Source organism: Athalia rosae, chromosome 4 (genome assembly GCF_917208135.1).
Source record: "Athalia rosae chromosome 4, iyAthRosa1.1, whole genome shotgun sequence".
NCBI lineage: Eukaryota > Metazoa > Arthropoda > Insecta > Hymenoptera > Athaliidae > Athalia > Athalia rosae.
Window position 1 is genome coordinate 19,537,736 of NC_064029.1, and position 27,877 is coordinate 19,565,612.

Genomic DNA, 27,877 nt, shown 5'->3' on the forward strand with positions numbered 1-27,877 from the left:
TTTCTTACGAAAATTTTGGAAAGTTCGTAGGTAGGGAGATTGAAAATTTCTTACGCGTGTAAGACCTCGTGTACAACTTTTGCGTGGGTTTTTCGCGAACATTCATTTCTCATGAACGTTAGGTACGCGTAAAATATCCTGAGAAAGGGGGGGGCGGCGGAGGGCGTCCGAGATGCCGAATATATCAACGTATGGTTTTACTCAAACGATAAAATCACTTTTATAACGCGATTCCAAACGGGCTTACATTAACTATGCAAGTTGTACGAATGACGCAAGATACGCCCACGGATTACTACCCACTTCTGTACGGCGGGTAACGTCGAATATAAATTGTGGCATGTACCGATAAATTGCATCATAACGCATCGAAGCCTAATTCGTAGTTGCACCGACCCTCACGTCGCATCAGGGTCGAGGAAAGTTGTTTCTTCCTGTTTTTTTAGGGTTCTCAATTCTAAGAGACACACCCACTTTTCAATCTCCCCTCGGACTCCGTGACCCTAAAATTTGAAGATTCGTCGATCGAAAAATTCCACTATTAATGTAACGCCGAGCAATTGAATAAAATTATAAAAATGAAACGAAAGTATAGGTTACAATTAGCCGGTCCGGATAACTTGAGCGCACGAGCAAGTGTGATTGAAGAAAAAAAGATAAAATAAACGAGCGAACGTTACGTTTCGCATCGAATGATATGCCTGACACGTAGGTGTGCCCATTTTCACCAAAACTCGATTGAAAAAACCGGAACTAGAAACGGTATACATTAAATAAATAATGTGCCCACAATTACGGTCACGATCAGTCGATCGTATTCCCTTCGATGAAAACAATATAGATAGACACAGTTACCGAGCTAATAAAATTGAAATGAAATCAAATGGTGTACGGAAGGCAGGAAACAAAAGTTGAATTTCTCATCACGTCACCTGTAATAATCAATAGCGCGGAAAGATGTAATCAGAAAATCGGACAAAAATATCTTAATATCGAGGCGTTTCTCTTGCTTGATCTATCTAACTTCAATTTGGATGAATTCCTGAAGAAAAACCAGAAAAACAATTGGAATAAAAACTGATTTTGTGGACAATTTTCCGCCACATTAATTCCGTGTGTATAACGGATCATCTGTCCAAAGTATTACATGGATACATGTACCTATAATACGTGAGAGACGCGGCGTCTTGCATGAAAAAATAACGAATCAGATTTATGTACAGGGACGTTAATTGAGACGCGAGCCCCTCAGCGCTAATTATAACTCTGATGTAAATTAAGAAGCCCAATTCACACGATTGCATAGACAGTTTCAACTGTATAACAGACGATAAGCTGCACGCTGGGAAGTATGAGTGTATATTTTATTACGCATATAATATGCAAGTATATAACGGTAGCGAGTGACCAAGCGTGAATTCCATCGTCAAATTTTAACTAAACAGCGTTAGATCCCCGATAAGATATTTATTTTACGGATTACCATGTTCAGAATCTGGATAAAAATTATCCCGATATAAATAATTTAACTGCAGTGCCGAAGCGTCACGGGCGGTAAAAGATCCAAAATTATAGAAAACTGTAAAAATGAAAATCATCGAACATTCGGGACAATCGATGCTCGATCCATCTAATTTCGAAACACCGTATGCATATGGTGTATAATATCATAATTATCGTTACGCGTGCACATGTAAAATGGAGGTAACATTTTTAGCTCCCGGCGACCGCCGCGTTTTTCGCTTCCGCAAGAACGCTGCAGGATTAACGGCGCGGAAGTTTTCTCGACACAAGAAAAAGAAGAAAAGTAATAAAAAAAAAATGTAGGAAAAAACCGAGTGAAACGTTTTCGCTATAGATATACATAAGTTCGTCGTTTACGTAATCCGCACGTTCCATATAACGAGTATATAAAAATAATCTGTCTACCATGTGCTATATATGTATATCGGAGAATTATTTAAACTATTTGCAACAATAATACATGTACTGTGTTTTTCCACATGTATATGAATAGGTTGGTACATAAAACGCGTGCTCAACGGATAATATATATTTATAACCCATATGCGATATAGCGTCAACGACCCGCAGACTTCGGTCAAATAATTTTTGGTGGGCGAGCAATGCGCCCGATAACAAGAATCGATTTTTCATTTTACGAACGGTACAGTTACATGCTTTCCAAAAATACCAGAGATAAAAATTTTCGCTTTTTCTAACGCAATCTCCGCTAATTAATTAAAATTTGAAAACACGTCCGTTTATTACACCGTACGATGATTTTTATAGGCTTTACCTTCCGTCTCTCGCCGAGGTAAATACGTTAAACTAGACTATATGTAAAATAGGTAATAAAATGATCGTAAACGAATTTGTTTTTTTCCCCACCTTTCTTCTTTTAATTACTACACTACATGTGTGTATTCCGTTGATGCACAAGGTGACGTTATTTATATATATTACTTGTACTCTGTGCGAAAGTTTCTTTTTTTCACACAGTTCGAGTATTCATAGTTTTCTGAAGGAAAGAGAGAAGAGGGAAATCATGTGTCATTCGTATCGGCGTTTACTGATAAGCTCGACATGGATACCTATCCGATGTAATTATCGAAGGTAGTACAGCGCTGCGTAGGATTTTACGTACCGACTATCGAAATCGTTGCGGAATAGGAAAATGAACTATCTTCCGCAGTGCGAATAAATGAAGGAGTACAAGGTGTCGCGGGATCGGCAGATGAGTTATCAGATTTGTTATAACCTACGGAATGTGCGATTCCGATTCGCGGACAACGTGACGAGGAGACGGGGAATGAAAACCTTGAAAAATGGAAAGAAACTCACCTGAGATATACGACTTTGCGCACATCATGTAACCACACATTTGCCCGATTTTCGTCCAAACGGTCTTCAGTAATTCCGGATTATACATTTGTGTCTCGTTCGTTTTTTATATTTCCCAGTACGTATAACATGAGATCACCGAACCAAAAGAGCACTATTTATTCTATGAAATCACCGAATTCCAAAGGATTGATAATTCGCCCCACGCAATGTCGTAGAAATCGTTTTCAAATCTGTCAACACCGATAAAATTGATCCGTCGAGAAAAAGAGAAGAAGGAACCGATCATCCGTCTCCTTTTAAACACATGATTTTCGTTTTTTATTCAAACGTACGTATAATAGTCAAGTTCACGCCCAAGTAGATCGAAGGCGTGTCTTTCTGTCACTTTGAAAACCACACGGATACACGACGACCGCGTCGCACCGTCGGTGTCCACTTGAACGATTGCGAGCAAATCGTAGCTCGACAAAATTTCAAATCTTCGAGATGCTAACGAAGAACACCCGACACTGACGATGAGCTATGAAGTAGCATCGGTCCGTAGACATTAATTTCTCACATCGAAACACAAGAGAAAAAAAAACTATCACACGCACAGTAGTCACGTCATCGAAGTCAAGACACCATCGTCACAGGCTATTTCGGTTTCAGATAAATCGTGGAAAAAACAAAATAACACATTTCACGCGAAACTATAGTTCGAGAAGTGAATTTCGAACACTGAATTATTCACCGCACTTTTGAAAAAACGAAAAAACAAACAGAAAAACAGCCACCGAGGTACGCAGGGAGATGAGAGATGACGATATTCGTCGAAACGTTCAGGAGAAACTGCCCGATGTAATTTTTAAATTATTATCCAAAGAATTATCGTCGATTCGTCGTGTCCAGTAGATCAATTAGGCAGTTTATTACAGAGAGGAATGAATTAATTGGAGATGGCGTCGTCGTCGCGCCCCATTCCAGTAATTATCGTCAGTCTTTATACGGCGGCGTGCAGGTTTCGCGGATGACTGTAACTGACTACTTGCTGACTGTCAGAAAGACCAAGACGACCTGAAGGAGTGAGAAGGATTGAGAGAGAAAAAGAGAAAGAAGGACAGTAACGGGTACCGTGTCGCGAATGGAGGGGTACGATATAACTCTCAGCGCGTGTACTCTTTGCTTCACGTTGCACCGCTGCGGCCCTATCGTCGTCGTCCTCGTCGTCCTCGTCGTCGTCGTCGTCGTCGTCGTCGTAATGCCCACACGATTGGGTTCGCATGTATTCATATCCAATCGGTCGATCGGTACATATACGTACACACACTACACGCGTATCTATCTAACACATCGAAATTATCAACTACGTTATACCCCCGCATGCATAGCTGAGTCTACATTTTACACGCCATTTCATATTACGTTATACCTCTACGCAATGGGGGTTTTCGCATCGACTCAACGATTCTGGGTCTGACCCACACAGCATAATTTCATACGATTCTTTTGGTTTTTGGAAGAAAAAGAAGATTCAATAGGTGATGAAAAATTGGGTACGAATCTCGTGTGGAACGTATCTAGCGTGAAAAATTCTAGATTTTGGAAAAACAGAAAAGAAAAGACCAGCTGCAGGCTGAGGTGGCCAGAGTTCTCTTATCCCTTCGCATATGTTTGTAACGCACGTTGCGAAGTGCGTTCTGGGTACGCTGCACGTTTTTTCAGTAAATGAACGTGACACGGGTTTAAAATTGTCAACATTGTCAACGAGACTGCAACGGAATTATCGAGTATACGTACATCTGTACAGCAACAATTGAGGACTGTTCAAACGCCGAGAAAATAATTAATATTTTACATACACCAGCTTGGAACTTCCTCCGAGATTCCTGGGATCGCGGGAATATGACAACGAGACAGGTGCTGAATTTCTGCTCATGGGTTGAAAAAAAATGGAAAAATTAAAAAATCAAACAGTTTTATCAAACGATCGAGCAAAACAGATGGAAAAAAAAAAAAATCGACGACGTCCATTTTCCTCCCGTCCTACGCGATCGCGTTCCGTTCCCGACGTCGGTCTACGATCGTTTCGATAATTGAATTCCGCTGTTTTCTATCACATCTATTCTCTTATCGTCAGTCGTGAGCGTGCGCGCGTCAATGAGAATCGATTAACATCAATAACAGCTACGGAGTTTATAACCGTATGGAATATCGGAATCACCGGTACGATTGTATGGGGATGACCAAGTACACGGTATACGTAGTGCCGCCAAAGTTGGTGCAGTCCGTCGAAAGTGGGAGGAATTCGGGCCTGCTAAGAATGACGAGCGACTACGGTACGTGTATCGGTTCACGGGACGAGCGAATGTTCCTCGTAAAAATGGTCGGGGTTCAAGCCGTTTGGCCCCAATCCCGATTCTCGGGGGCCCCGCGACCGAGCTGGTCGTGCGATGACGTCATCGATATAATCTCGCACGCGTCTTTCGACTAACTGTACTTTGAACGAGGAAAAGTAGAAGCGGAATAAGAGAGCCGCGCGATTTTACGTAGGTACACGGGGTGTCCCTGATACCTAACTCGGACATTATTCACCGCGGTCGGTGGGCGAACAATTTACGCGCGCCTACGGAACTGCAAAAAACATTACATCCCGTCCCCGAAAACCCCCGAGAGTTCCACGACGAATCGATAGACAAAATCATCATCTCGTTACATGAGAACCGAGATGATTGAACGGCGATGATTCGATAATGATTGAATAATCACGATTAGAACCAACGGTAAATTTTCTTTTTCACAGCGCACATAAGGTCAGGTCAAGTTAGAATGTGAGTAGGATAGGAGTTCCTAGGGAGGAACAAATACGTATGGTATACACGCACACGTTCGCATATCGTGCAAATGCGATATTGGATATAGGTGCCACGTGTATATGGGCGAGATGAATGACGATGGATAATTAATTGCATAACTGCGGTCGCGATCGATTCGTCGTTAGTTGTAGATGCGGCGCGTGTAATACGTCCAGGCATAGACGCACGCGTATTTTACGTATGCGGATTGCCGAGGTATTACAGACATTCATGCACACGTAGATGTGTACCTAACATACCTAATTGCGCCGGAGATTAGCTCGCGCGGTGGTGTTTCGTTTCCTATGCACGGATAGAAATTCCATCCGATTCCTCGTACCGTTCGCAGGTACCCGCGGTGCACTTTGCAGTTTTGATTCCGACGCTGAATCCCGGAGAGATTTTACGGTAAAAAGTGGACGATTCGAATTAATAAAGTGTACAGTTGCAACGATAAAAAAAATTCACTATGCAAAAATACCGTGAGTGTATACATAGTTGAAAAGACACACCTGCGTCAACTTATATAGTAAACAATTACGGTTCACGTTATACATACAAATGTATCATTAGCTTTTTCAATATATACGGACTTACACAATTCCGCAAACAACTATTTAATTATAACCACCGTAAAGAAAGCTGCCGTACGTATCCATGCTATAATATATGCAAGTGCCCGTGTATACTCAATCTATGGAGAAAAACCAAGAGACGTCGTTCAAAAGCTGCATCTATGGCCATGATGCGGGTTGGATTCATTGCGATAATAAGAATTTTTATACTTGACACCAATGAACGTACGATGTCCAGATAAGGACATATCTTAGAGGGCAGAGTTTATTTCCGTTTTACCAATTTTTCCCCAATTTCATTCCCATTGATTGAAATTTGAATCCAGATCTAAATAATCGATGTCTTTGGGCGCATTGATTTATTTACTGACATATCTTTATACCTAGATATTTGTAAACACTGTAATCAGCAAACCCGTTGGCCAAGATTATAACCTTGAAATTAGAATCAACAATAAATGACGTACAAGTTTTTTTTTTTTTTGTCCTTTTCATACACCTGCACAGTACAACCTCGAGAATTTTCTCACCTACGATAGCTTCACAATTACTGATGAATACCGACGAGAAAAAGGGCATACTTTTCATGTCCCCCGCCGGATTGCTTGCATTGAATCATTTTGTTTCATTCATCGATGTAAGAGCATCGCGGTGACGAAGTTACTTCGAAAGATCATTTCCGAGATGATTTTCACGATTGCAGCAAGAAAAATATCACCGAGTCAAATTCGAGAGCAAACCACATATGACACTCCCGTTCGAGTCGATCGCACTTGACTCGGAGATCTGAGTAGCCATGACGAGTGAAGTGAAAAATTACTGCACGGGTACATATCGCAATTTTCCAAGATCGTTACGCGGTAAAAAATAGTGAGAGCCTAAAAAACCAATAACACAGAAGTAGCAGGTATATAATAATTCGCTGAAACGGAGAATCCGCTGCATCGTTCTTCTCTCAAGGAAGTTAAGTTTCGCGATGAGGGCAATTAAAGTCCTGATGCGAGTTCAAGTACCTCGACGGTACTTCTCGGACTTGGTGTCGTCGAGAAGGTAGCGTAGCAGAAGTGCAGCAGGTATATATATATATATGGGTGCATCGTTTGTGTAGTTTTCATCTATTATTCTCCATCTTTGAGTGGTCGGTTTCGTCGTCACTCTCCTGCGATTCTGTGATTCTGCTGGCATCGCTGTTGCAACTCGTGACAATAAGTCGTTCTGCGCTGTCACCGTGAAGACCGGAAGTGAGGAAGAATGAAAAGATCGGACGGTACAAGCGTAAAGAAGACCAGAAGTAGAAGTAGCTGAAGAGGATCATTATTGCCATTTTTTACGCTACCTTCACGCCGAGCAAGCATTTTGATTTTTTCTTTTCACAGAGAATTTCCCTCATAAAATTTATAATATCGAGTCGGAACGGGCAAACTTTGCAGCAATTTGACTCGTGATGCCGAATTGAAATACGCAAGGATAAAGAAGAATCATAAAAAAAAAAACAAACAAACAAATTATTAAATAACGATGAATAAAAAGATGGGATCAGTTCGACTGTTTATTTGTGCAATACCGACAGCGGTGATAAATGGAAACTGATACGATTTAATGGTCTAAGAAAAGAACTACGACCTATAGGTATGCCTCCCTCTCGTTTTTTCGCGTTTCGAATTCCTATCTCAGATTTGTTTTTTCCCCTTTTTATTTTCTAGCAGAAAAAAATAGAACTAAGGACCAGAGAGCGTGATACAGGGTGTCGATGAATAAACTGCTGACATGCACCGAGCGATTTTGCCATCTTTTTCATTTAAACTCCTTGGTAAGGTCGAAAATCCGAAGATGAAAATCACTACACATTCGAACAAAACTCTAAGAAAAAAACGCTGAAAAGGGAAAAAAGATGACACGAAATTTGTCGAACTCGGTTCAAGCATTGCTTATATAATAACGTCTACGGTCGAACATTCTTGGGGTTACTTTTCAACCACCTTGTACATAAATAACGCGGCCGAGTTGGCTGCGAACCTTAGGAGAGTGGAAGTCAGCATACCTATATAAATTGTTGTAGTAGTTAAACGAGGTGAGACAGTCTGCCAAAATTATTTCGAATCCATCCTCCGATTGGCTCTCATAAGATTGCGCGACGCTAACGCATTAATTTTAGTTTCATTATACGTATATGTAAGGTATACAGTCAGGGACACTCGCGTGATTCACAGACACTTCGACGTTTTGAACGCCGGAATCGTCGCCCGGACGATGATTTATAAAATTACCACAGGTCGGTTTTCCATCGTGTTAAAGTAGACGGTGATATGAGATTGAAAAAAAATCTAGCGAGACGAAAAATTTATCAACTCAATCAGGAGTTTTTGTACCCAAATCGATTTGGATCTCAGCGGTGAATCTTGCACATAAGTTTTTTCCAAATCTGATTTGTTTAAAAAGATTTGAAAAAAGAAGAAAAATTGTAAAACCGAACTTTCCCTGCTGTCATATATAAAATATAAAAAGTTTTCTCGAAAAAAACAAGATACGTCATCACGTACGGAGCGTAACCAAAGAAACGCACCGGATGGAAATGAAATATAAAGCGGGTTGCAATGGTTAGAAAATGGTTCGCAACATCCATCCAGGAAGTCCGGGCGTTTCGGTCCGAGGGATAAAGTTGTAAAATAAAGTATACAAAAACTAATTACCTCTCCTATTGTCACAGCCTCTGGCTCCCCGCTCATTCGCTCTCTCTCGCTCTGTTTTAATTCACACTCGGCGACAAAAAGGATCGAAGAAAAAATCAAAAAAAATCGACCTCGCGATTAACAGGTTTTCCAGAAGATACCTAGTACGAGTGAGGCTATACCTACAACGAATAATCGTACGGAATACAGCATTTCCGGATCGAATGTTGATTGATCAACGTGTTAAAATGAAATTGCTGATTTAAAAAATTGCGAAACTGACAGATTCCAGAGTCTATTTAGAATCAAGCTCACCGTGAAGTCTCATAATTTAGAATTCAACTTGGAAGCGCGATGCGTATGACGCAATGATTGCGGATGTGGAATAAATGAAAACGATTCTAATCAGTATTGCGCATTGAATCGCAGCTAGTAGGTGAAATTCGTTCCACTGATAAACCGGAAACGTAACGGCAAAGACAGACGAAAACTGAGGTAGCGGTTGACCTTACACAGGAGACTGGTTCGATGAATATCATCTAATTTGCAGAGAGTCAACGAAAAAATAGAAAAAGTTCATTATTTGACAGAAAGAAAAATCAGTTGTGATTACAAATGAAAACGCGTATGGTTTAATTGCGATGAAGTTGGGAAATATTTTTTTTCAGAAAGGGGCCAATTATGTGCCGCAGTTTTTTTTTATCGACATTACATTTTTGATGCGAGTCAGAATTCAAGTAAGCTTCCAGATAGCACTGCACGGATGGATAGATAGGTAGATGGAAAGACGTGGCAAATAAACATCCGCCGGCCTCGACAAATCTACAGAAAACCTTGAAGTAATTTATAATACCTACCAAGTGTATAATAGATCGACCTTAAAAGCAAAGCGAAACTAAGCTGAGCAAAGCTCTCTGTTCGTTGTGCGTGGTATAAAGACAAAGACGAACCTTGCGGATATCATTCCAGTTATAGTAAAAGAAAAAAAAGAAAATAAGTACATCTATCGGTTTGGCAAAATTCTCGTCCTGATCGATAAATCGACCGAAGGGTTTCCGAGGCGTGAATTGAAAAAAAACTGTGACAAAATTGTCCAAAGGATCTCGCGCGTCGTGATCACCGATTTTTGCACTTCCACACACGTTATTCTAAGGTGACGAGTAACCGATAATCCATTCGTTTCCAATGCGATTCCGTGCATCGCATTCGGAATTATGACTCACTGCAACTTGGTATTCCTACATACGTATTTCCAGCGCTGTAAACGATCCAATTAAATAATGGAAGAACCGTTATAATTCACCAACGTTTATGCAACCGGCTCACCGTATGTATTAATAATATAATTGCAAACGTGGTACGTACGTTTCGGATTTACACAGGCTGGTGTATAACACGGGCGACAGTGACACCTAAAACTCCGGTTGTAGGTCAAGGTTCTGGATAGAAACAGCGTCGACGAATTGGTTCTATTTAGTGAAGAAATGAAATGAATTTTTCTTGAAATCAATTCGCGAAAAAATAAACGCCCTTGCCATTAAACTGAGAATTGGCGTCTAACGGAATCCGCGAAGCTTCTCTACGCGAATGATTATCGATTCGCGATCGTCGTTCCTATGAAACTAGCTCGTTAAGACACCATAAACTCATTCGCATCGATATTTGATGCCGGTAATTTTTTTGTAAGTTTTCAATCTGATTCACATTATATCGCACATACGTACAAGAATTCAAATCTGCATATCGTACAACATCCACTCGCGTTTCGGATTATAATCAAATTAATTAGCGAGAGATGGAAACGACGATTAAAATTAATGAATAATAATGCGCAGAAATACGTAAAGCACACATGTGTATGTCTCACCTACTCGTGCTACGTTTTGTATATACCTACATCGTTTACCGTCTGCTAATGAATTGCAAAACTTTCATACAGTAATATTATCATACCTAATTTTATACCTTAAGGATCGGCAATGAAGAACGTCGATTATAATAGAACTGAACATACCGTGGAATACCGGGAGAAAAGCGTATCTACATATATTATTCGGTTAGAATTTTTCCATGAAAATCATCGCAGAGTAATTGCATTCAGGGGCGAATGCTTTTTTTGAATCGTTTTTGAAAAACCTCAATACGATAACTGGGTCCGGTCAGAGTATCGCATCTGAGATTCGTGCACAATAATCAGTTCAGAGTCGCATAGCTCGTGTAAAAAAAATCGCACAGCAAATTTAAAAAACGCGTTTCGAAGGGGACACTTCTACCTTCGAAATGACATCAGAAAAATTATAATCCAACGACTCGGACACCCGGTGCACCTTCTCAAAGTCAATGAATTACTTTGCGCGTTCGACATCAATTGAATCAGAAGAGTATAACCTAGTGAACGAAGCGACGTAATCTGAATTAGCCAAACGCATTCAATAGGTGAAGCTTTAGGCTTTAAAATGCACTTTTTTGCAACCCTCTACCCCAATTTTTCGAGCAGTTACGACGCTTCGAAATCGGACGTTCTCCGGGGCGAAAACGGGGTCCAGACATAGAATTTCGCAGACATATCATAGCAAAGGGATGCCGCCGAGTCGGTGGATCAGAGGATCGATCAACGGGGTGTGAACTAGATCTCAATCGGGTGTTGGCAGGTCAGCCGACACTTGTTAACAATAGGAGCCTGATAAACCAATAAAGGTATTTCACACCTCCTCGTCATCTATTAAAAAAGATCAACCACCAAAGGTATTCCTCGCCTCCTTATCATCTATTTAAAGGTCATAGATTGTTTTTCAATTTCATAGACGTGCCGGCCTTTATTTTGCCTGACGAACGTGTAAACATTGGGTCTGAGGAACTGCGACGCAGTTCCCCAAAGTCTAGGCTGAGCCGGAGCTCGTTACCGGTCACCGCAGCGAGAGCCTGGCTCTTATACGATCCGAACGTAGTGTCCGTAGCGAGAGAGGACGCGAGGCGGTACGCCGCGCAACGGTAGAAATACGAACAAGATCGAGAGCGCCCCAGTGCGGCCCGCTAACACCCAAGTATGAAATCTCGAGCTACTGCATCACGTCTCCATTATATCTTCGTAAATTCATGTGGAAATTATAAAACGTTGTTCGGCAAAATAAAAAGGAAATCCCACGTATTGTACCGACTCTCGTATGTGACGTCAATAATCGTGTGGTTGAATCTTATTCATTATTTTTATCCAGTTGACAAATATGTGTCAATAAAATAAAAGTATAAAGGTATAAACTATCGAAAAACGAGAGGGAAATTTCAGTTGAAATCTTCACAGCTATAACTCAATAGATATGTTCGTATACATCGAACGTGATTCGTTTAGATTCAAAGTATATAAAAGACGCCGAAGAAACAGCGTCAGCAAAAATATCAGAGCGAATTAAAAAAGGAGAAATGAACCAATAAATAATGGGCGAAAGAAAGAATAATAGCGAATAACGAACGTGTAATTTTTTTCATTTTTTTTTATCACGAACGCCTCTAGCCTAAGAGCTCGAAAGTTTCCACCGCGCGGTCGGGCCGCACTTATACTATACATGGTGAAAGTGAGCGACCCGCGATACCGATTTTGATTGACATGTCCATTCATTTAGTTGTTTTTCCCCTCCATCTTTGCTATTCTTTTTCTAGTCTTCGTCGCGCGACGCGATGACTAGCCCATAAACAATAAAATATAATTTCAAGTTTATCGGTATACTCGCCATATTTGAAATGTTTTTAGGATCATAAGGTATGAGATGAACTCGTATTAAATATATATCCATTACAAATTAGAGTATCAATCGATTCTGGTCAAGTAATATAGCATGATTTTATTCTTTATCTATATAGTATAGTTCAACTAGTTTCTACATATGATATCTCTTCGTAGCAAAAAACAAAAAGAAAAAGAAGAGGATTATAAGATGGGTATGTGTAATGGCTAAATAAACGATGAGAGCAAAACTTGACCCACTTTTTTTCCGGGGGAAGAAAGAACAGAAAATAAAAAGTTTCAATCTCAATTTGACAACGCCTTTGGGGCTAATTTCCGTTTACAACGCGATGATAGACTAGTTAACTTATACCTATACTATTTCGAACGAATCGCACCGCTGCGAGTGCTACGAGCGGATAGATATTTATAACTTTCGCGCAAAGAGGTCAAATCCGCGATCGCGTTCGTTCGTTCATTCGTTTGCTGAGAACTCCTAGCCGACGATTAAACAGATATACCCAAGCTATTAGGAGCGGGAATTAGAAAAAAAGTTCACCCAAATCAGAAATGATGGCGAAAATTACCCCCAACTCTTACCATTGTCGTTGTCGTTGTCGTTATTGCTACGGAAAAGAATGTGAAACTTTTTATTCCCGCGCGTAATTATATGTATCAATTTCTGAATTCACTCGAGCAAATAATAATGTGACACCCTGTATACAACGGTATAGGTAATAATAAAAGTTACGAGAGTCTCGCTTTCATGCGAAACTTGGAACTCGGCACATGTGCCTATCTCGATGAAAAATGGAAGAAAGAAAGAGAAAAAAAAATCATGCAAACTCCCATAGCGCGGTGGGTACGTGTAACAGGTCTATAACTGGTGAAATACTATACTACACAATCTAATTCGTTAATGAAACCGCATAACGTCAGCCATTTGTTCGCGCCTCGTCGGTAAACTTTCACCGTTGTGCGATGCGTTCAGAAGTTGAAATTCGCTGAGGCGTCGCGAACCATTCCAAGTTAGCAGTACCGATCTTGTACCTCTCTCGCGGTTTGATGTGATAAATACACCTGTGTCTGTATACAAGTACACGTATTTCATATATCTGCGCCCGCCATGTCGGAGGATATTACGCCAGCTTCCGGTTTTTCATGCTTTCTCAACACGCGCTCGCGATAATGTACTCGAGTCTCGCAGCTGCGGTGCACGAATTATACGCGATTCAACACGCGATTTTATTCCCAATAACCCAACTTCGTACGCATCTACCAAGCTGGATACCTGCCTGGGTATACGGAATCGTCCGATATTTTCTATTATGGAAATTGATTATATAGAACTAGACGAGCCCCGATTAATTGCAAGTGAGGTAACCTCCTGATGCACCGAGCTTTTCATCTTTCCTTTCTCATTAATTTCTCTATTTTCAATCCTCCTACAATTCCGATCCAATCCTCGCATATACGCGCAGTGGTTTCCAAAAACGTCGGAGTATGATCACCGTAACGATTCTACGCGTATAGGTGTGGGAATAAACGAAAGAAAAATAGGACAAAAAAGATAATGAGCCCATGCGCGTACCATATTCATGAACTTTGGTTGGAACTGACACCCCGACGCACCGCTCCGACACGCGTGGATAATAAATTTGGTTCAATTCCAAAAGTTGACCCCTGAGTAGCCATGACGTACGTAACAACTGAAACGGAACTTTGCTCGGTACGGTAGCTCGTGCCCCAAACCATATCGCATTTCAACGACCCCCTTCGCCTCCGCCGCCGCTGATGTCAGCGACTCGACGACGCGGAGTACACGTCGCAGGTATTAACGTCAAACGCGTCGGTACGATGTAGTTTTAACGCGTACGACGATCTCACCAATTGCAACGATGTGCCGAGGGTGAGTTCACAGTAGAGAAAACGAATCAGAGGTACAAATATTTACGACTGGAATATATTTGACATTTTTTCACCTCCGTTTCTTTCGAACGAGTCGAGTACGTAAGGGGTGCGTCTCGCGCGAGTGCGAAATTGTCACGATGCGTGATCGTCACGCGGAGCGCGAACAAACGGAATTCGTTAGAACCGGAAAAGCCGATGACTCGCGTACATCGTTCGTGGGAGGGCCTCGCAGGCGAACGATCGCACGCGTGGATAACCGATGAAATTACAGCATCCCTTCGGGGTTGGTTCCCGATAAGCCGACGCGTCGTCTTCCGTTTTCGAGGTCCACTTCGGGAGCGTACCTCGAACGATGTGCCTATAGTGGTGGGTACATGTACTTCGCATGTAATACCGGCGCGCAGGAAGTGAAATATATCCCGTTCATTGTGAACTTGGTGGCGAGGGCCACCCTAGCGGTGGGTACGTAACAGCTATAGCAACCGACGCGGAGACAAGGCATTTCCTTGTTTCCCTCGACCGTCGACCAGCTTTCGACTTCCGGTTAAACAATACCGAATACCACCATCGTCGCACCGTGCACGATACGCGAGAACGTGGATTTTTACAGTCGCACCAAGGCGAACGACTAACGGTATTATATTTGAGAATTGGACATACAGGAATTGAACGTATCTCTCGCAAAGTAAAATTTTTCCTAGTCTACAGAGGCGTTCCATACGAATGACGCTATTTTTTCGAAAAATTCCCTTTTCTCCATTCTTTTTTATTGCGTACTCACCACATACGGTATCTGGGATACCACCTTGAGCCAAGAATACAACCTGATCAACGAGAAAAATTTATTTCCGAGTCGACTCACCTGAAACACACGAAAGAACGTAAGAATGAAATCAGTGCCACCCATGAAGCTCAATTTTATAGCAAGAAAAACAAACAGCTTCAAAAAATCAAGAGTAGCCATTGTCCATGAGAATATTCATGGATCGATACAACGTATGGGGGAAATTTTGAAAGAGATCTACGCAAGAGTAGCTACAACATGTGCAGTGCGTAGAGGACACTGCACGGATGCCCGGCAGGTGAATCTTCCAACTTTCGCATGGATCGCGAGACGAGCGCAATTCCTGCTAGAATAAAGCGAGTTTTCAGTTTTTCCTCATTCTTACTTAGTCGCTACGACGCAGCTGCCGAGTCTCTGAAGCTTTTCGAAGCTCGGCTCATTGTCCCTCATTTCTTTTCAACCCGAACTACTGCAGAGATTTTTTCTCTTATAACAAAATATGGGAGCGTATCACGTAGGTATACTGGATGAGAAAGAGGGGGATATCGGAGAAGGAATTACACGTATCCTCATTCCTCATACGCTGCAGACTCACGTGTCTTCAATTACCCGGCGCCCCGCCGCAAGTAAACTTGAAAAATTGGAAGGAAAAAAAAATACCTCTCGGAGTTGAGAGGCAGAGAAACTTCTACACCGACTTGATACCGATATTACGTTGATACCGATGCAAGGGAAAAGCAGAAGCAGCAGCCGTTCATCGAGAGCAAACATTTGCTGGTGCAATTAACGGGCGCTATGAGTTGCTCGTTTTTTTATTCATACGCGATTGACGTAGGCGGTATGGACGACGTCGTGATCATCTACTATAGGTACGTACCCACGATACACTGCGTGGTTACGCTATTATTAGAGACCTTATAATCGTTACGTTAATCCTCCGCTGACCTGGCTAATTCTGACTCGCTTGAACTGTACACATACAAGCATCTGTGCAAGTATGCACGATTAGAGGGAATAAAAAAAATTTCAATAAAAGTACGACGTCGTAATAATTATTTCGAATAAGAGTCCAGAACACGACGATACAGTCAACACCCTCGAGAAACCTTCTGTCATCCCTTTCCCCTCGGAGTGCGAATTTTTAATTTATTTTACTTCTGCGGAAAGTTAAAAACCGCGAATCATTTGAAAATAGAGGAATAGAGAGAAAGGAGGTGTCGTACTGTCAGAAGAAAACTTTCACAAACAGTACGACACTTGTAATTACGACATACGCGCGATGCGTAACTGCAGCAATAAGCGATTGGTACACAGGAGGTGATTATCGAATGTGAAAACTCCGTGAGCTTTTCCTTGTATTTCAACGATGATATTCAAGACTGCCGTTTGAAGTAATTTAGAATTTCGTAAGCGAAATTTTATTTTTAAAATAACAACGTGGTGTCCGACGAAATATCGGTTCCGACGATTCCCTTTCCCCAATCAGTTCGTAATAACACCGAGGTGTACGGACACCTGCGCGTCGGAGAACGGGATGGAACAATTATAACTATAAAAATGTAGAGTTCGTTTGAGATTTAGATGGGGGTTTCAAAGTGGAGAGTTTGGTCGTTCGTCAATTCACAGATTACAAAGCACGACGGTTGAATAAAAAAAGTGTCTCGATTTTCTCAACACTTTTACAATATGATTAATACCTGTTACACCAACAGCTGCACATTAGAATTATGTAGAGAGATATACGAGTCAATGCATACGTGTGCTATCGTTAAGGAGAGCTCATAGAGGGAATAGATAGCAAAGAATATGCGTACGTAGAATAAAAATGCTGACATCTACTTCCTGCAGGGGGCAATGATACCTATACGTGTAGCTTGCACAGCTGCAGAAACTGATTTGATTATACTGTGAGGAATATTATTATCACTAATATTACTATCATCGATATAATTATCGTAATTATTATACTTGCAGTCGTTACACTATTATTGGTATTGTCCACATCGGGCATATAATAGTCGCAACGTTTCGCGAGTTTAGCGATGTTTGGCGATGTACAGCGTATCGCAGAATTATAAATTGCAACTCCTGAGCTGGCACGCGTTGTTACTTTTTCAACGCAATCAATTGCATCGACATAAAACTACGCATACCAGAATTCGCGTGAAGGTTGACGAATGAGAGTAGACTGCTGTTTATTCCGAAATCCGCGCTGAAACTGTTCATAATTTTTCGAGAGAATAACGCAATTTGGGGGAGTATAAGACGAAAAAAGAAACGGAATGCGCGGAGTGGGTGTTTGTTTAAAAATGGGGGAGAAACGGTTTCTTCGAAAATAAAATAACATAATTTCACTGCACGATATCTATCTAGAAAAAAGTAGGACTAGAATTGAATTCCTCACGCGAAATGAAAATAAAAATTACCGTTTGACGAATGTAGTATCACAGATATCGTAGTGTCTGGAAAATAGAGAAAATTCGAAATGATTTCAATGACAAACGTTGAAGTTAAAAATTCATTACCGTACATTCGTATCACGTTCAACGATATTTCTTGCGTACCGTACATCACATCGCAGGTGTGATCGTTTGACCCAGAGCTCATGCCTACTTTACATTCTTCACAATGACTAGTTTAAAGAGTTCCCACAGGAATAATTTATTTGTACCCGATAATTCACCGCGTCGTGCGAAGTTGCGAGTGAACAAAATGCATTCGTTATGAGTCTCGTTCTATACATTCGCTATATATTACCTATTACAGCTCAAGAGGATTGCAAGCGTTGTGTACCGATTGATATGCGGTTGTATAACCCGAACTACCTGCCGTCGAGTTTTGCAAGTGAAACTTTTTTCTTTTATTCCTTTTTTCGCGCGGAAAACTTTTTAGCGTATGATTGTCGAGGACGCGTATTTGAAAATGTTAGATAACGACGCTACAGCGGTGCGGTATAATGATAGGGTGATTTTCTAATCGCAGATCGATGAAAACGACCCCCTGACGTGGAGGTTTGCATACATACAATAGCTAATTACATACGTATAACGATGCGCTTTTCCATCTAACTACTGCGCAATTATAGCCTGAAATTCGTTAACGAGATGTAGTCAATCCGATCGATGGATCGTACCCAAGTCATTGCAAGGTTCGTGAGAAATATAAGAATTTTCATCGCAAGACAGAGCTATCCACCTAATTTGACCTATTCGAAAATCGTATGGTTAACTAGAAGTTTGTATCACGCAACTTTTTGTTTTGAATAATTCAGAATGGCGGAGCTCGCAAGGAAAAGCTTTTTTCCCAATATATCCGTGTATAAGCGATGGCAGGAAACGGTTATTTGTTTTCGGAACAACGCGGCGCAAACTTAGCACAATTCTTTACAATCGATGAATTTAGACAATTTAAAAATGACGGAGCCAGTCTGCAGTAAATCGAGCGAATCTATTGTAGGTATACATGAACTCTGATATAAATTTATTTCAAAAGTTTTACGTGCTAATAATCGAGTGCATATATTTGGCGGGGAAATTAACACCTGCACAAACGTAAATGTTTAGTTAGCGAAAAATCGAGACTATATACCTGAACTCCGAAGGTCGTCGCATGAATCATTTGGATATATAACGTACATCTAACGCGACATGTGGCAGTTGAAATATTTTATTTGAAAATGTATACCTGCGTAGGTAGGTATATCGATTCGGTGCAGTACTGCACTCAGTTTTATTATATCACCCGATGTTTCATTCGTTTTTCATTCTTTCCCCTGTAGATCAAAAAATGAAAAGGAAAAAAAATACGACAAATTTCGGCGCTCGATTCGATCGTTCATCGACGATGAAGATGCTTCTGAGCAAAAAATGAATCATGTTTTTGATTGGGTTTAATATGCTTTTCTAACGTATTTTGATCTCAGGAATCCAAATCTGAAAGCCAAAATCATCTGCTCAGGCAATCGATCGAGTAATCATCAATTATTCGCTGTTGGGAGCAGAAAAATTGTAAGACACATCGAGTGGTTTTTGTCGTAGACCCACTTTGCTTCGTGGCATCTATGCATGGGTCGAAATATTCGAATTTCTCGGTGTACGAGGAAGCCCAAGCTCAGCTGGAATCAGGTAGCCACGGGCGCGCGGTTTGTTGTGGGGCGTCACCTCTGCTCAGCCCCCAAGGTGACGTCTCACAACAAAGCGCTACGCTGCTGGCTACGCTGACTCCAGCTAAGCTCGGGTTTGCTGGAGAATTGAGAAATTCGAATATTTCGCTCCATCCACAGATGCGACGAAGCAAAGTGGGTCTACGACTAAAACCACTCGATGTGTCTTATAATTTTTCTGCTCCCAACAGCGAATAATTGATGATTACTCGATCGATTGCACGAGTAGATGATTTTGGCTTTCAGATTTGGATTTCGAAGCTGATTATACGTGAGATTACTCTTGAAGAACCAAAAAAAAATTCAATTTTTGAGAAAAAAATAAATCATTTTTTTCATTGGGTTGAATATGCTTTTCTTACGTATGTTGATCTCGGGAATCCGAATCTCTAAGAAAAATTGAACTATCTTCAAGATTGACCGAGTTATCGCCGGATTATCGCATTTTTTTGCATAAATTTGAGGATATCTCAAAGGGAAAAAATCGTAGCTCAATTTGGACGACGGATTCGTGTTCCTGAGGTCAAAATACATGAGAAAAGTGCCATACGATTAATTTTTAAAAATAAAAATTTTTGGCCAAAATTTGAGATTTTTCCAAGGGGTACCCCTTACGATTTTTTCAAATTTTGACCAAAAATTTTTATTTTTTAAAATTAATCGCATGGCACTTTTCTCATGTATTTTGACCTCAGGAACACGAATCCGTCGTCCAAATTGAGCTACGATTTTTTCCCTTCGAGATATCCTCAAATTTATGCCAAAAAATGCTTAAAAATGAGGATAACTCGATCATTTTTGAAGATAGACCAATTTTTCTTTCAGATTTGGATTTCTGAGCTCAAATTACATTGAGATAGACTAAAAACTTAATTTTTTATTTTTGGCCCCAATAAGCTGAAAATTGGCGATAACTCGGTCAATTCTAGAGACAGATCAATTTTTCTCAGAGATTCGGATTCCTGAGATCAAAATACGTAAGAAAAGCATAATCGACCCAATTGGAAAAATGATTTATTTTTCACTTTATAAAATTGAACTTTGACGTCATAATTTCGCGACGATACAAAATTGTACACACCGTACATATGATACATATAAATATCGTTTTCCTGCTGGAATCCTTTCATTATACGGTTGTAAATCGGTACACCGTACCCGATCTATTTTCTCACGATCTGTAACGTCGATGGCGGCCGCAGATAGACATCGCGAAAAGGATCATTCCGGAGCGCAGCGATGCGATGCAATGTGCAAATCCTATGCGCGTCTCCCGATTCACCTACATATTTCGAATATCCTTCTATTTTGTTGTACGGTCCACTTCGTCCGTTCATCGCGTGTACGAATTTTCTTCCTCCCTCACCCGATCGAGCATGCATAACAATCCTACGTGATGAACGGAGCACCTGCGTGTGAACCGATATATTCATATACCTACGGTACATATGGATCTCCGCGGATATTTATGATAAGATATACCGCACCGTATACTATGCGATACACAGTCACCTACACGTATACTTGTATTGCGCAGTGTGCACAGTTTCGTGACCCGATTCTTACGGAATCTGATGTTTATTCAGCTCCCGCGCAAGCCTCGCGTATATCTATACCTTTAATATCCACAATTATATGCGCGGTAGATGGGTATGTACGTGCATAGGTGTACGATGTGCGATGTATTCGTGCGTGTACGTATACGAGTATACGATGCGTATACGTCCGTGTGGTTGCGTCCATTTCCTGACCGCGATATAATCGTCTGAATAATCGTGAATAAACGATGCCGTTGGTCCCGCTACTGTACTGTAATGGTAAGCTACTGCTACGCTATAGCCATCGGAACGATAGTTTCATAGTAAGTTACGCACGAGGCTGCGAATAGTAGCAGAGAAGTAACGAACGACGACATCTACGAACGACGACATCTGCGTACGTGTAATGTGTTTGATATTCAAAATGTGCGCATGTATGTACGCATGTTACAACGAGGCGACGTGCGGTGGCGGGAAACTTTTCCTTTCCCGGGCAAAAAGATAAGAAACTACGGTATGTGTATGTACATATTTACCTAATATCATGCATGCACAATCGTCGGACGGGTGACCATAAGAAACGTATTAGGCAACGAGTTTTTGTTCCACCGCGTTACATTCGTAATCTTGAGCGAAATCGCCCGACGCACATTTCTAACACGTAACGATATATTCGTCGAGTGTATGGAGGAAAAAATCAAATAAATGGATAAAAAATCGAGATAAACAAAAAAAATTTGAAAAATAACGCCGCGCGAGATCGCTTCTGGGTCTCGTTATCAATGAACTTTCAATTATTCCTCTTGACTTGAGTAATAATTTTATGTAATAAAAAGATAAGGAAATATACAGAGTGGCGCCACTGGTCGCGATGTCGCGTCACAACCAACCCGGAAACTTGCGATGTGCAACACGCCCGTGTAATACGTACTTGGAAATTTACGCCGTTTTTACCAGCCCGACGATATACCTCATTCGCAATTTCACGACGCGAGCGACGACCGTCTCGTTGCCAAATAAATTCTCTAAGATGAATTTTCAAATTTACATACATCCTCCGATTCACGAAATACGAATAATCCGATGCAATTCCACTGCACGTTGCGAGTGCACCAGGCGTGCGCTCATCTTTCTAGATAAAAAAGACACGTTTATTAGGCTAGGCCCCGCACAGCGCAGGAAGCGGCTCATTAAACGTGTTGTGTATCCAGAGTCACTTTGTCCCAGATTCCAGGTACACGTATTGCAGATATATCTCCATACACAGATTACCTACACTAATAATCGAATGTGCGCCGCACCCACATGTGGAATAAAATTCTGCGCCGAGAGAAAAATGAACGAGGGAAAAGAGAGAGGAAGAAAGGAAGAAGAGATCATCGGGTTGTTGACTGTACCGCGAGATCCGGATCGCTTTCAGGCCGATAAAAAAGTTTTAGAATCGGTGCGGAAGAAATGAGAATAGTATTTGGAAAGGATCGAGTTCAACCAGGCCATACCGTGACCTGAAAAATCTCGAATTGATTTATTCGCGGAAATCATCGCGTTATCGCCCATCTTTCGACTCTAGAATCGCAAAAATGGGGACTCGCAGGTGCAAGAGGAGATGCTCGGAACGACGTCGGGTGTTGTCAAAATCTGTAGCTGCTTCGCTAAAACGAATGGCGACGACTCGTCGTTGCGTTATAATTTTTCCTCGAGTTGTTCTTTGCGAGCCCCACAATCGGTAGAGTTACGGGGTCTCCGCGTATACCGCGACGAAGAGTATAAAACACGACTAATAATAAGAACGATGATAACCGCGCTGACGGCTAGAACGAGACGGTAGGTAATGGCGATGTTAATGGTAATGACAATGATGATAAATCAAAGAAATTACGAGCGTAAAAGGGATCGAGGAGAGCCAACGCCCGTTGTAACCTTACCACCGACGCTATAACTGCAATAGCAACACAGTGTGGAAGGAAAAGCGGCAGCCGCTCGTAAAACGACGCGCCTAGACCACGTGCGTGCGTATAGGTATACCCACTTCCGAAGGATTAGGAGTGGTCTAAAAGTGGTTCGAAATCGAAAGAATGGCGCAACGCGGCCCTCGGACAAACTGCGAACGGTATCGTCCAACACTTATTTCCTGGTTAGTGACGTAGCACGATTTGTTCTTCAACTCACGGGCACGCCCCTTTTCGAAAACTCGAACAAGTCGTCCGAGAATGTCGCGACCGACAACCCTCGCACCGTACACCGAGTGCAGGGAAATAAATAAACTTCGCCCTATTTGCGAAGGGGTATTCCAAAACGGAGCGTTGGTAGAAGAACTCCGAAGTGAAAAGGAGAAAATTCTCACCCGCCAGGTGGATGAAATTTTTAAAGAACCGGACGACGCGTTATTGACCGCAGCAACCTTGGTTATAAGGAGAAACTCAAGATCGCACTCTCGGTTGCTAGTTGGTTGGTTCTTCGACTCACTGGTGCCGAAAAGCGCCAGGTAAGCATTTCCAAGAATGAAGCGAACAGCTGATCACCCAGTCGAGGTACGAGAGCCCTTTTCATTCTTCTTTTATCCCCGTGCTCTCTCCATCGAGGGTTCGAGGAAGCCCAACGCTACGAGGTGGCGATCCTTCCGATCGCTGGACGTTCGTTGTAACTTTTAGTTTTCATCGTATCCTATTCATTTTCATTTTTCATATTTCTCGTTTCTGAGCGAAGCGCGCTCGAGCATCGAGGAAATACGGTGTTAGCCATTTCGTTCGAACTGTCGCGAAGTCCGTGAATCTTGATCGGAAAACCAGCAGGGAGAAATTTCACTCCGGGGCGTGTATCGGGTGATCACGCGTACACGTGTACGCAGGTGTTTTATTTCGGATAAGATCGGAACAAAACTTTATCACCTATGTAGGGTATTCGACGCGAGGACGTTCAAGCGGGATCATAAGTGTAAAATTAGGTATATGGGTATGCGCACGCTAAAATGATAAATCGGATATCGAACTGCCACATTCGATGCAGATTTGGAACAGAAAAAGTACCCTGTGCAACATAATTTCACTAGAATCTTCGTAAGAGCAGTTTCAGAATCGAAGAAAGAGGGAGAGAGAAAAGAAAAAAAAAAAAAAAAAAAAAAAAAAACAGTCAGTACCTGATTTTCCGATGGGAGGTTGTCCAAGTCTGCTGAACCACCTGAGAAATCGTCTAGCGGTCGTTGCAGCTGGAGGTCTGCATCCCTCGAGAATGACAACGCCATTGTTATTAGGTCCTCCTCTGTCATTAGGAGGGTCACCCCTGCTGTACGGTGACATCCAAGCGGTCGTGGTGCTCTGAATCGTACCACCCTTGACGGTTGTTATCGACGTACTAATTTTAGCGGGGTGCGAAACCCAATCTTTGGAGGCGACTGGCATTTGCTCGAATTTTTTCTTATCGCCCGACGAGGACGACGAGTTGAAGACGAAACCGCAAAGTAGAAAAGTCATTCAAAATATTTTACGTATCAGGTTTCGAAGGTTAAAAATTTATCTCGAAAGACAATAGAAACGGAAGAAGGGGCGCTCCTTCGACACACCTGATTATTACGCGACGATAGGAATCGAAAATCGCGAGCACAGTTCTTACTTTTCCATTTTCAAATGTCAATATTTCAATTCCACTCTCGTGCCTCGCTCCCTTGGATATGCTCCCAGCCTACGTTGTGAAATGGGATATTTTGCGTAGCGACAAACTTATAATAATTAGCCGTTCGTTGATCAAATTTTCTTTAAACTTGAATATAAAATTTCACTGGAGTCAGTCTTTTCACTATTCACAAATTATATTCACCCGAGCACACACTACCGCGAACTTTCGACGCAACGATGGAATAATATAACGTTAACAAGACGTCGGAGATTCACCACGAGATATTTGCTTTAGATTTTGAAGTCACGTCCAGCGTGTCTACGGTATAACGTTTCACGCGTGGTTTTTCATTTGATTTTCATTTATTTATTTATATATATTACGATATGCGTGCGGTATTTTTGAATATTACAAGGTGTCAAACGGTGCTTCGTGACAACGTCGACGACGATTAACGGGGATATTCTCCAGCAAATAATTGATATTCTTTCTTCTCAGGTCGCGCGGTGGGCTATCCACCGACGTTCAAAATCCGAAGATATGTATATGTCGAAGGTGACAAGTCTCAAAAGTTCCAAATATATGCGCAGACGATTTGCCGTGTTCCGTTGCAAAAAGCGGCACAGCTTGTGCAAGTATGTAAAATATAAACTGAACCGCAGAGCCGTGCGTAGCGAATCAATTAATTGATCGGCTCTTCAACCCTTCCCTCCACCTGTCGCGAGTTTGTCTTTCTCCTTTTTCCTCATTCGTTCTTTCACTCTCACTCTTCCGATTAGAAGAAATAAGTTATCGCATCGAACGTTGAGCAGACGTCATTCGAAGGGCCGATAAGATCTCGTTACGCAATCATCCCGGGCGTACATACGATCCGTTTATGCATGCACAGATCCGTAGCTTGATTGAATGAAACCAACGCGAAGCGCTCTTGTCACGTGCTTTTGTGGTCCAATTGTAGCGCGTGCAAATGTCTGATTATAACGGATAAATAAACGAATCGACTGTCGACAGAATTGAAAAACGAGAAGTACTAGTCCATGTTGTTACGGTATAACTTGTTGCACGTTTAGTTTAAGGTAGGTATGTACTCCTCTTCTCCGCCAGCAGAGTTGAGAGATCATTCTCTTTTGAACACCTCGCAAATAATTTCACTATAAACTCATTGCAAATGATTTTTTCTTTATCGATTAGAGACTATTCTGGCAATAGGTATGATTCAATTTTTCTTATCGATCGCCATAAACTATACATATGTACTAAATATTGCACGGTAATGTTTCTTCGCTGTCCGTTATTTTGTATTTTTACTTAATTTTTACTTAATTTGTTTTTTCGTTAAAATTTTTAATTTTTTGGTCATTTCAAGGTACACGTTTTATCTTATTATACTTCTTTTTATTACCTCATTTTTTCCTTCGTTCCATTGGAGTTTGAGTTTCACAGTTTCAGGGATGCATTTGCGCCTTTTTTTTCATAGGCAAAAATCTTGCAGATATATTTTTCGTTTTCCATTATTACTTGCAACCTGTTCAAATCTCCACTGATTCACCACCGACGACAGTATTTTTATTCTTCCTTTTATTTTTTGCAAGGATATATGGAAACAGTGCGTTTCGCTCCTCTGTACAATTACCACTCACTTGTTACAATATACTTGGTTTTGCTTGCTTCGTTTTCTTCGCGAGGAGAGCATTTATATCCTACCGAGTGTACAGTTGCAATTCTTCGTCCGATCTCTCTTGACCTTAGATCACACTTTGCGACGATTATTGTAAAACTCATAGAATTGTATTTCACATCAGGGTAATCAACCGATCTTTGATTACCTCTCAGCGACGTAAGAATACATAATTTCCAAGGACGTCGTCATCCCGTTCTTTTTTCTTCGCACACTCGATATATCGGCAATATTTTCACATTGGATTCTATCACCGCAGACCCCGTGACGTTCTTTTTCTGGACTTGAAAAATTATACTTGAACGCAGTCGAAAAGTAGAGATAAAACGTGGCGAAATTTTCTAATGTCACATCACAAAATCAAGCACAAGTCGTCGATATTTTCGAGTGGTTGTCGTCGTAGTTTGATTATCGAATGACGATAGAAAAAAAAACCGAACTGCAGACTCTGTATTATACGCACGTGTTGTTGACATGTCTCAATAGATAATCCATCGAGATTACGATAGGACGACCTTTTCTTTTTACTTTTTAATTTATTCGTATCTCTTTCCTTTTGCTTTTCTTTTTCACTTTACTTGTTATTTTCTATTCATCCAAGTATATAACTATGTACATCGAATTGCGTTTCTATTTGTTTATTCATTTTCTTCATTTTCAGAGTTATAAATTTGATAATCTTACGCGTTCGTCACATTATCACAGTGTGTATTTTTAACGATGTACACAGATAAGGTGATTGTGATGCGTTACGAGACCGAAACAAGGAGAGAAAACCAAGTAACCTTTTGTAACGTAATTGAACCTTCCGCAGGTCGTTCGTTATTCAAACGTTATTACAATTACACAACGCACTTCACACGATAAATTCCGCAATAAGATATGAGAGAAATGGCAACAAGAAGACCGTTGAAGTGTTCCTTGAGTTGTTTTATACTTATGTATATTTACACATCCATATGCCTACACCTACCTATGTACGCATACGTTTACCCAACGATATCTTCGTTGTCATAGACGAAGACACAGTTGATATCGATATATTTATCATTAGATAGGAACACAAAATCCGGCGATTTCACGCAATTCCTACAGTCAATACTGTTATCCATGAATTGAATTTTTTCAATCACATGGAAAGAAAAAAACGAAAGCAACAACGACGAATAACAGTTAGATAAAGCGAGACGGGGGGAAAAATAGAACTAGCACTGCGAGCACGACGATACTGCGCGATTTTTGCACTCGCGAACTTCAACCACTTTCATAAAGGGAACGAAAAAAAAAAAACGGTGCATAATAACGGATTCAAGTGTAACGATAACCATGGAATTGTATGTTACGATCGCACGTATTTAACCCACTCTGAGTGAAAAGTTTTTTCCCACTTTTTTCGAAATAAAAATTGAAAAAAATGTCTCAACCGTTGCGCAATGAGCGACAAAAAGCCAACCGCTCGCTTGCTCGGCCTGCGATAGACTCGCGCGGTACTCGTCGTTCGGTTCGGCTAACAGCTCACTTTGGCATCGGTGTTGGTGATGTTGTT

General features: G+C 41.2%; 1 protein-coding gene across 4 annotated transcripts in view; it reads right to left on the reverse strand.

Moving 5' to 3' along the window:
- Positions 1-27,877, reverse strand: part of LOC105688379 (serine/threonine-protein kinase tricornered) — an 81,201-nt gene that overhangs the window by 38,913 nt on the left and 14,411 nt on the right. The window contains exon 1 of one of the 4 annotated variants that reach the window (XM_048654195.1): positions 24,178-27,859. The exons of 2 other annotated variants lie outside the window; for them this stretch is intronic. In XM_048654195.1, the coding sequence (XP_048510152.1) occupies positions 24,178-24,511 (334 nt within the window). In that variant the 5' untranslated portion in view covers positions 24,512-27,859. Of the gene's footprint in view, positions 1-2,844; positions 3,861-24,177; positions 27,860-27,877 lie in introns of those variants that run through there. One more of the 4 variants, XM_012404630.4, reaches the window with a different exon arrangement.